This window comes from Vespula pensylvanica, chromosome 18, assembly GCF_014466175.1.
Source record: "Vespula pensylvanica isolate Volc-1 chromosome 18, ASM1446617v1, whole genome shotgun sequence".
Taxonomy (NCBI): domain Eukaryota; kingdom Metazoa; phylum Arthropoda; class Insecta; order Hymenoptera; family Vespidae; genus Vespula; species Vespula pensylvanica.
Window position 1 is genome coordinate 1,648,367 of NC_057702.1, and position 11,201 is coordinate 1,659,567.

Consider the following 11,201-nt stretch of genomic DNA (forward strand, 5'->3'; position numbering starts at 1 on the left):
TCCCTCTCTTTTCGACGAGTTCTACGTCTATTTGTTTCTTCGTCATACTTTTAAAATCGACGATATACCGTCCTTTTCTCATGTAGTTATAGAAATGGCGACAGTGTCGGAAAACGAGCGATCGCAGCGCTATCGAAACGCCCATTGGTCGAGAAACCTTTTCGACGCCGCAGCCATTATAGATCCCGTTGTGAGTGACCGAGTCTTCGATAGCTCCTACTATTTTCCGGGAAAAGTACGCTTCCTAAGCGACGCCGACATCTGAGAAGCTCTCGTAAAGATAAATTTCATTGGGAATAATGAAAACGTACAGTAGAAAAAAGGGCGATGGCCCTAGCAACGTAATTATTCACGTGAACGAGTTGTGCCGACTGTGCTTGGCAAAGGAAGAAGAGATGGTGCCGATTTTCGACGACGAGACCATACCGTTGCCTCTTAGAATCATGGCATGCGTCAATTTGGAAGTGAGTAGCGTCCATTTATTGGCGCGCTAGAATAACAAACAAAATCGATGACGTTTAGATTTTTTTTTTTTTATATTATTCACGAAACGTTTTCCATACGAAGTAATTTTACGAAAAATAGGAATCTATTTTATCTTTTCGCTTGATTATTTCTCTTCTACATCTCTCCTCCCTCTCTTTCTCTTCTCCTTCCCTCTCTCTCTCTCTCTCTCTCTCTCTCTTACAATTTCACATCCTCTCTTTTCTCCTCCAATCCGCGTCTGTAATTCATAGGCGCGTCGCGCCTCTCTGTATGTGTCAACGTACATACGCCTTTAGGAACTACCAGCTTTACCGAGTTATCGACTTCGTACTCGCGATATCTCGTTCCTTCGTTTACAGGGATCTAGAACGAGAGAGCGCACTTCTCTACGAGATGTAATAATACCTTTTACCTTTCGGATTTATAGAAATCTGCAACGTTCAATCACCAACATTTACCTCTATGCAATTCGATTAGAGAGCCGATAATAACGTTGGAAAGCATGACAATGAGTGTAACAACGTTCGGTGCAAAAATATTTCTGATAGTTATATAATTTTTTATTCAAGTAGCTTGAAAGTTTTATCTTTTTAAAATTTTCCAATGATAAATTATTATACAACTTTATAAATAAAAATTAGAATACATTGAAACATCAGTTAAAACATCAGAGGTCATTTTGAAGTGATTGCAGTTAAAAAACTATACTTTGCTCTCATGTATTTAAATTTATTATATATATTGTAAGAATATAATTATATGTACTAAAGGAATAAAAAATGTATATGTTATTTAGGTTTTCGAGGAAGATGGTTTACCAAATAAAATCTGTCATCCATGCAAGTACCAATTGGAAAAGTCTTACCAATTTAAAAAGAAATGTGAAGCTGCTGATGTTAAGCTTAGGAAACACATGAAATTAATACGTCAGTTGACTGGTCAAGATGAAGAAACAGATAATCAAGAGAATAACACGGATGATTTGAAGGAAGCATCTGGCACTGGGAAATCTAAACAAGTTAAACAGTTATTAGCCGATTTAGTGTCAACTAAAGGAACTGGAGGTCAAGCGGATGGAGATCCCATAGAAGTTACAGAAGAAGAATTAGTTGGTGGATATATTTTAGGTACGTAATGATCAAGATTGAAAACTATTAGCTACATGATTTATGAATATATAAAGTCTAATTAAGTTCTTTCAATTTTTAGGTATGAATTCAGAAAATCCAGAAATGGAAGAAACTATGTCTGAAGATCCAGAAAGTATTACATTAGTACCAGCTGAAGAAAGAACGGCAAAAGCTCGATGTACGATACGTACAACGAGAATTAAACAAGAACAAGAATCTGAAGATGAAGCTGAAGAAGTACAAAGAGCTATCGCAAATGCAGATCATAAAAATGTTTACATGATGGAGCTGACCAGCAACAGTTCTGGTCAAGGAGAATCATTGAAATTACAACCAATGGGTGACACAATAGGTACATATATCACAAATCTCTTGACACATATATATATATATGTATGTATAAAGGAAAGTTTAATATATGATTCTTTTCTATATAGTTGAAGCAAATACAGAATTAAAAGTATTTCAATGCGATAAGTGCCCAAAAGCATTCACTAGAAGAATAATGTTAAAAAGTCATCAGTCGGTTCATTCTACTCAAAGAGGATATACGTGTCAAGCATGTGAAAAGTGGTTCCCTACAAGATCAGCGTTAATAAGGCACGAACGTACACACACTGGTCAGTTTTAATATAAGATACCTATTGTCTCTTTGAATGATAAAAAATCTAATGAATTTATTGTGAACTATGTTTTTTATTATTTTTAGGTGAAAAACCGTTTGGTTGTAATATATGTCATCGGGCATTTGCACAGAAAGAAATATTACTACGTCATTTAATGACTCATTCTGGACAAAAACCATTCCAGTGTCAACATTGTGAAAAAAGTTTTACGCAACGCGAAGCGCTGAAAGTACATATGCGTCGGCATCAAAAGTTGGATCCAAACGATATTCAACTTCACCATTGTCAACTATGTCCTAAAGCATTTTGTCATGCATCAGGACTTAGCAGGCATTTAGTTACGCATACTGGTAGAACGTACAAGTGTGTTGAATGTGAAAAATCTTTTACTGATAAAAGTTCACTTCTAAGGCACAGTCGTATTCATGCACCTAAAAAGATTTTAACGAATTAATGTTCAACGAATAAAATTGCGTTTTACTTCCAACTGATGAAATAAGAATTTTACTTCTTTGGGTCCAGTTGTAAATTTTTTATAAAATAAAGAGAGTATACTCTCATACTTTTATAATTACAAATGAAAATAATAATTGATAATGATCATTTATTATAATGTACGTCAAATGACATTCAATTTTAAATTATTATAAATTATTATAATTTTTTATATATTAACATACAACTGACCCATAGAAACTTTGGATATCATTAAAAGGTATTTTACCTTTTTTCAATTCTTTTTTGATTAGTCCCTATTTGACAATTATTTTCGTTTATTCTTTCGTTGACTCTTTAAATAATGTATAAAAAAAAAAAAAAAACAAAAAAAAAAAGAAAAATTTCCACTGCGCTATACTATCTACACTTTTTGTACAAAGTTATGTAACGAATGCAAATAGTGTTATTTACAATTAACATGTATTATATATTGTTTAAAATTAGAAAAAATATAAAGTTTTCTTTCAATCAGTTATAAAGACAGGTTAAAATATTTTTTTAAATAGGCACGTTTTTAAAAGAAATATAGATTGGTCCTTTCAGTGTATATTCATAAAAGACCTTATGTACTATGTACACGATTAAATATATATTCTATGTATATATACCTATAAATATACAATATAATGATGGCAAATGTTTTTTCATCTGACGTAAGTATCATTCATCTTTCATATAAGTTTCAAAGATTATATGATGTTCGATATACATATACATATCCCATAACTAATTCTTAATAACTTTATTATTAAATACAGAATGAAGTTTATGTACACGATCATAATTATTTTTACTTGCTAAAAGTTCGACAGACAATTTTTTTTATATTGAGACTCATAGCAACATTATTAACTTTATAAAATGCAAAACTTATATACCATTCTATAATATATAGAGACATAATCATCTATCCGTGAAATATTTTTTTTTTAGGTATTGTGTTTGCAAATTCAACGTTTCATATATATACTTTTTAATTTGGTGTAATATTATTAATAGTTCGATGGCATAGGAAACATTACTGAAACACTTTTCGTCTACTTTATATCGCATAATATTTATAATTTCTATTCGTAACACATCATCCTTCTATTAAAGCAGTATATTCGAAGGTATGAGTGAACTATAAATGTTAAAACTTCATTATGTGATTCACAAATGCTGTGTTCAACCTTTCATAAAAGTACGTAAAGTTATGATCATTGGGATACAACATTATTTCTTGCTACTATCATTCATTTAATGTACATTATTATAATTATTCGAAATTTCGTCTAATAAAAAGAAAAAATTGTTAGCATAAGCAAACATTAATAGATGCTCATACAAGGGCAATTTGAAAAATTCAAGGCTTTTTTTCTTCTTTTTCACTTTAAAATGTGTTTCGTTTTAAAAAAAAGAACTGATACATTTAAGAAAAAGAAAGAAAAGAAAATGAAAAAGCTGCGAACTTTTCAAATGATCCTGGTAAAAAAGTTATTAAGTACACCGCAACACTATTACTTTACACGGCAGTAGAGAAAGAATAAAGAATCGTTGCGCAATGTACATAGGTGAATATTCTAAATGCTCGCTACGATTGTTTATAGATGTCAAGTGCGACAGAGCTCAGTATATTCATTACTATTAAAATATCGTACAAAGTAGCCTAACTATATTTATAGTATTTTCACATAAATTGCCCTATGAAAACACTATATTGAATAGATAAATATATTTCATTCTAATGCCGCTATATCATATAATAGACCATGATATATTTAATCAAATGACATGAAATTATTATGAGAAAAAGAACGGAACAAAAAAAGAAAAAAAGGAAGAACAAAAGCGGAAGGAAAGCTTGACCGTTTATTAAAAAAATTCATTTTATTATAATTCATGTATATTACGATCATTCTTGTGCATTTTTACATTGCCAATATCGATATATAGTGGATCATATATCAATGAAATAGCAAAGTTCCTACAATTCATTTCATGTTTCTTTTTTACACATTTCTGTCAATGTTTAAAATCATGACATCATTCATAAACTAATCATCGTACACTAAAAATTGAATAAAATTTTTCTCACTATTGAGCTCCGTCACACGATCTGTGCTGGATCTCCATTCTTAAATTCAATTCATATTGATTGATATTTCATATTGATTGAGAACGATTATCTGTTTTGATAAAACCAGATTATTCGCAAACTATTCACTAATATGATTCTATCTACATGATGCTACATAAAAATCACAAGAGACATATGTCATAGTCAGTATATGTGAAATTATACGAAACTCATACCTAATCTAAGCATGACACTGTATCCAATTATTGAGAGAATAAAAACTCCTATTTTTTGTTAAATACTCAGTTCTCAATTTTCTTCACGTTTTTCTTTTTCTTTTTTTTTTTTTTATTTTATTTTATACTAAAACTAATTCCCGTCAAATCTTACGACACTAACGTTCGCTATTAGATTCAAGAGGAATAAAAAGGAAGAGAAAGGACTGTCCACGCCAGCGTGTCGAATTATGCACAAAATTTGTACTATGTTTGTCATGTAGACATAACATATTCCACGGCGTGGTTTATTATAATTAATATAGACACCACTATTTCCCCGTTTTATACTATTGAATTTGACAAAAGGAACCAATAGATATGCGGCGGATGTAGTGCGGAGATCTGAAAATCTCGAATTAACTTTGACGAGATAAAAGATTACTCATGGGAACAGGAAAGAGAGAAAGAGAGAGAGAGAGAGAGAGAGAGAGAGAGAGAGAGAGAGAGGGAGAGGAGAAGAGAGGACAAGTAATTGATAAGACGTTCTAAACGAGAAACGTCTAATGATTTAACATGCATCCTCTCATCAATCGAGGTTTAAAGTTTTTGGTTGTTCCCATGTAAACCCATCACGCCCAAAATGACCGTACGTACTGGTCTGTTGATAAATAGGATTACGAAGATTCAACTCCCTGTAAAAAATGTAAATTATGTTATGTACTACATATATAGGGTAATCTACTTTGGAATTATTTTTCTAACAAATAATATCTTCTTCCTGTTTCATATGTCTGAGATTGATGCAATATGTAATATTAATTCCAAAAAGATATCCTACATATAGGTACGTTATTCGATATCGTCGAAGTAAGACTTTATGTATAAAATTAGAACAGATTAGAAATTCTGTCATGGTATCATTTCAAGAATATACTTGAGAAATAATACTAGTACTTACTTAACAATTTTCCCTGGTCGCAAATCAAAATTTTTATTAACTATATCCAAGAGTTCATTCTGTGATAACTTTGAAGTGCCATAGTCAAAAACTGTGATAGAAAGGGGCTCGGCAACACCAATGGCATAAGAAACCTAAGATATATATGTTAGATATAAATTTGCATAAATTTATTAAATTATTTGTATAAATTATTGTACCTGCACAAGACAGCGTCTGCAAAGACCTGCTTTTACAAGAGACTTAGCAACCCATCTCGCGGCGTATGCAGCTGATCTGTCAACTTTTGTGAAATCTTTCCCAGAAAATGCACCACCACCATGAGCTCCCCATCCTCCATAAGTGTCTACAATAATTTTACGACCAGTAAGACCAGCATCACTCTGTAACAAATAATTTACAATAATAAATATTTTATAATAATTATTTCGTTTCTTATATCGTTGAAAAATAGATCCTACCTGTGGTCCACCAATGATAAAAAGTCCGCAAGGATTGACGTGAAAAACTGTTCTATCATCAAGATACCTTGCTGGAATTACTTCTTTGATAACTTTTTCCATAACAGCTTTACGTAGTTCGTCCAAACCAATTTTTTCACTATGTTGCAAAGATACAACAACCGTGTGAACTCTTATAGGTACACAAGCTCCATGATCCATGATATATTCGCATGTGACCTTGATAAAAAATCAGTCACATTTACATATGTATGAATCTATAATATATGTATTGTATGGCAACAGTCAACAATTTGTGATATATTAAAAAATACATTTTATGAGTGATTATTCTCAGCAAAGTGTTAACATCATGGCATTCAAGAGTAGCAAATACAAAAAAAACATCATTGAATAATCCTTTTTGACACCAAAATTATTATACAAAAATATAGGTATATATATGTATATATATATGGAAAAGAAAAATACAAACCTGTGTTTTCGAGTCTGGTCTTGCCCACCATAATTCTCCGCTTCGTCTTAATTCTGCTATCTTTTGATTTAATTTATGTGCTAATACAACTGTCAATGGCATACATTCGTCAGTTTCATCTGTTGCATAACCAAACATCAAGCCCTGATAGAAAAATTTCGATTAATACAATTCAAATTTATAAAGTATATATTTAAAAGCAAATAATAGGTTATGTAAAATATATTTAGAAATAACGAGCTACAAATTTTTTACTAATTCATGACAAAAAGTTAAACACATTCTATTTTACAACATGGATTTAGTTAGACAATTAAGAATATATAAAAACAAAAGATAGAGTATTTTCAAACTCATAAAATGTTAATGTTTGTAGCTGCAAAATAATAAAATAAAATGCAGTTATACTTTACATGCAAAATATAAGGTGCTACACAGAGCAGTATAATATTTGGCAATTATATTTTGGGGTTTTATGAGTATTTATAAATGATTGTGTCAAAAATGTAGAATGATATCTTGAAAAAAAGAAAATGTGAGGAATAATATGTAAATGATATATGATGATATTTTTGCATATGTATGTACAGCGTATATATCTATGAATCAGCAATTCTCATTGAAAATAACAAAGATGTATTATTGTAGGCATAAGAAATGAATTAAAAAATTTAATAGCACTATTATATGTTCTTGTTAGTAAGAAGATAAACAAGAACATATATTTTGAAAAATATGTTATAAAATAAATAAAATGACAAGAAACATTGACAAAAGAAGAAAATGAATCAACAGAATAGTTTTTCAAACACTGCATAAAAAGCACAGCAAATAAATTACAAAAGACATTATTGTTTTTCAAGCATAGAGTTCTACAAAAAAACAGTTCCAAAATTAAAAGATGTGCAAACATATTTAAAAAGCACAGAAATAAATATTAAACACACTATTTTACATTTGCTACTATACAGCTACAGAGATTGTTAATAATAGAGAAGAGAATAGAAGAAATCATTTATGTATTAGATATAACAGAGAGGAGAACAGAATAGCTCAAATAAACGAAAGAGCGCTAATTGACCTGGTCTCCTGCTCCTACTTCCTCATCGCTACGATTTTCATGAACGCCCGCGGCTATATTTGGTGACTGAGCATCGAGAGCCAAAAGAACACTGCACAGCTTGTAGTCAAAACCTGTAGAAACGATGAGTATGAGATAAGAATGATCACCATTCCACGTAACAACAACATTGTCAGTTTATGTTGATAGTTCGTTCAAGATCCTGTTATTCGACATAATATTTAAATACACAGCCCATGTTTCCTAAATTAAAATGATTGTTTAATTATGTGTCCTCTAAATTAATTGCAATACAATTTAATGTATACTAAATAATGTAAACATTCCAAATCAGCTTCAATGTTAGCAATATATCAATAGACATCCTAATTATTAATATCTATCCAAACCTCCTATATATATATATATATAAAAAATATATATATACATTATTTAGATAATTTCTATTCTTCGAATTATGGAAATGATATGAACTTAATTATTTGGAATATACAACAGATACAAAATATCATTGATGCAATGATTATGGAAAATTTTAAGAAAATATGTAAATATATTATCCCAAGACAGTTCAGGTCACTCTAATTGAAATGCATACGCATACACATTGTACGTGTATGTGAGTGCTTATCAACCTGTATACTTTTAAGAGGGAAAGAAAGAATTTTAAGAACAGGGAAGATCGTCGATATTAAATTATTTGGCTGCTCTGTGGCACGGGCTGAGAATCGATTATGTACCTGATCACCTGCACCCAAGTCCATCTCTTCCCTGTCCATATGAACACCATCAGCAATATTTGGAGATTGTTGTTCTAGTGCCACCAAAAGGTTCAACGTACGCCAATCGAATCCTGCCACGACCATGATACGCTTACGTTACATATTCTTATGCAATCGCGTTTATATTCTTCCGTATGATAATGAATGCAATACTAAATACCTCATCGATCGAGTCATGGAAATCTTTCAAGTCCAACATCTTATTAATGACATATGTAGCGTAAAGCATATCTTCAATATTGCATATACTATTCGCATAAATTAAAAATCTTAGAAATAATGCAATCGATATTTCGATGTTTGGTGCTTGCAGCTATCGTGCCATGATTCGATCATGTATTCATAAATTTAGCTATGAAGAAAATGAATTGGGGGCAATTGAAGTCAAATTTAGTCATGGGTGGCCATGCATATGATATGTCAGCTAATTTCTCTGTTACGCTATTATATCGGTATAGCAAATATTTCAGAAATAGAAGTAGCATAAAACCATAAAAATAGATTTAAGAATATCAAAGGAAACGCTTGTTAAGTCTATAAAAAAAACTGCCTTACCTTTTGAAGAGTCATCATAACCAATATGGTTTACGGTCTCACGAACAATTTTTTGGTAATCTACCACAGCTTTTGACGTTATTTCTCCACAAAGAAGAATCATTCCTGTTTTTGTGACTGTTTCTGTAACGATTAAAAACAAATCGATAAGACATATTAATTGTAATCGCAGATATCTCGAATGAGGTTAGAATGAAGAAAAATGACATAACTCCAAAAGGATTCTTACCACAGGCAACTTTAGCATCAGGATCTTGTTTCAAATGTGCATCTAGAATGGCATCGCTTATTTGGTCGCACATTTTGTCTAGAAAAATAATTATTAATGAATCACACGTTATTTACTTTTTCAACATCATCGATAGGGGCTTATGATGACAGAACATATTTAATTTTAGACACGACGATCATAACACGAGAAACAATAATGGATACAATATCCAGTCGTTTTGTACTTTTGTTTTTCCTACCGGCTACTTGATATCGTACTTGTAGCCATTACCTTGTCCAATGAAAGAGAAAAAGAGATAGAAAGTGAACTATACAGAAAAAGAAAGTCGTATAAAATAAAACGCTTCTCTTTACGGAGTTGACTAGATTCCTATCGATATATTTATAAAATTATATTCCAAAGATGCATATAGATAAAATTTGAATGACAACAGATATTGCCGCTATTTATTTCCTCGTTATGAATTGCAATATCATACGCAACGTGTTCGGTTAACCTCGAAATTCGTTTTAATACATATTCGAGGACATTGCAGGCAAAGCCAAAAAATACGTAATAGACATCGTTACTTAACAATCAAAGTAAAGAAGGAGAAAGGGAAAGAGGGAGAAATATAAAACGAAAGAAGAAGAAGAAGAAGAAGAAGAAGAAGAAGAAAGGAGCGAAGCGTGCGCACGCGGGTATACATATCGTGTACACTTCTCGATTACCAAAAACTTTCATGGCGGCATACACGCGACTAGAGTTGAGCACCTCTCTCAAGGGGGATGAACGTGTAACGAGACGTAGAAAGGGAGATACAAGAATATGCGTGTTTTATTTCACCTCTAATGAATAAACGTGTACTTAACGTTAGATTTAATAAACATTGTTTTATTTCACGTTTACCTGGATGTCCCTCGCCAACAGACTCGGAAGTGAATAGAAAACTGGTATCCTGCTGAAGTTCGGGCGGTGTGTGCCCGTTCGCGTATCCATTCATGTGGTGCGCGGTTTCCGGCATTTTTCTTTTTCTCGACGTCGTCTTTGCCGTTACTTTAATCGTCTCTTTTCGTTGACTTCTTCGTTTCTCTCTCTCTTTCTCTCTCTCTCTCTCTCTCTCTCTCTTGCTCTAGAGATTTCTTCTATATTTCGGTCTCTTTCTGTACCTATCTATTCGTCTCTCTCTCTTTCTCTTCTCTTTACCTCGTAGCCCAAATGGTTTCTCGGCACACGTTTTAAGGCCGTCCGTTCTCGATTCTGTCTTTCGTCGTCGTAGCTGTACCGGTCTTAAATCGTTATATTCGTGGAATGAGATTAAATTGAGTAACGTGTACGTTCGGTATCGTTTAACACACGCCGACTATGTCTCTTTTTCTGTCTCTCTCTTTCTCCTATGTCTTCCTTAAAAGCGCGAACGAACTCGACAGAAGCACAGCGCACGACGTAATGGTCCGACGGGCGAATGCACCGAATGTACGTATAGGCAGTAAAAGAGGCTCCCCTCACACTGGCGCCCGCTATTTATAACCTTGGTTCGTCGGCTCTCCGTTCGGCCAACTTCGGATCACGTGGTATCTCGTCTCCCGGGATACGAAGATTGGCGCGGAATTCGTTTCTATTCCCACGCTGTTATCATTCGTTCACGTGCTTCTACTTAT

The 11,201-nt window shown here is 32.4% G+C and overlaps 2 protein-coding genes across 3 annotated transcripts; one reads left to right on the forward strand and one right to left on the reverse strand.

Annotated features, from left to right (window-relative positions):
• Positions 1-159: 159 nt before the first annotated feature.
• On the forward strand, positions 160-3,373 carry LOC122635458 (zinc finger protein 543-like). The gene is made up of 5 exons (XM_043825706.1): positions 160-464; positions 1,283-1,613; positions 1,696-1,968; positions 2,054-2,236; positions 2,326-3,373. Exons 1-5 carry the CDS (start codon positions 300-302, stop codon positions 2,694-2,696), a joined length of 1,323 nt encoding a protein of 440 aa, XP_043681641.1. The 5' UTR covers positions 160-299; the 3' UTR covers positions 2,697-3,373.
• A 1,204-nt stretch (positions 3,374-4,577) lies between these two features.
• On the reverse strand, positions 4,578-11,069 carry LOC122635461 (S-adenosylmethionine synthase). 2 transcript variants are annotated; one of them, XM_043825711.1, is made up of 10 exons: positions 10,450-11,069; positions 9,559-9,636; positions 9,330-9,452; positions 8,733-8,845; positions 6,912-7,055; positions 6,437-6,655; positions 6,176-6,358; positions 5,976-6,109; positions 5,525-5,709; positions 4,578-5,490 (listed from the first exon to the last, which is right to left on the reverse strand). In XM_043825711.1, the coding sequence occupies exons 1-9, from the start codon at positions 10,562-10,564 to the stop codon at positions 5,604-5,606; spliced, it is 1,215 nt and encodes a 404-aa protein (XP_043681646.1). In that variant the 5' UTR covers positions 10,565-11,069; the 3' UTR covers positions 4,578-5,490; positions 5,525-5,603. The 2 variants fall into 2 exon arrangements, with proteins under 2 accessions (XP_043681646.1, XP_043681645.1); XM_043825710.1 differs by lacking the exon at positions 8,733-8,845 and adding an exon at positions 7,993-8,105 and having other exon boundaries at positions 10,450-11,068.
• Between the last annotated feature and the right edge of the window lie 132 nt (positions 11,070-11,201).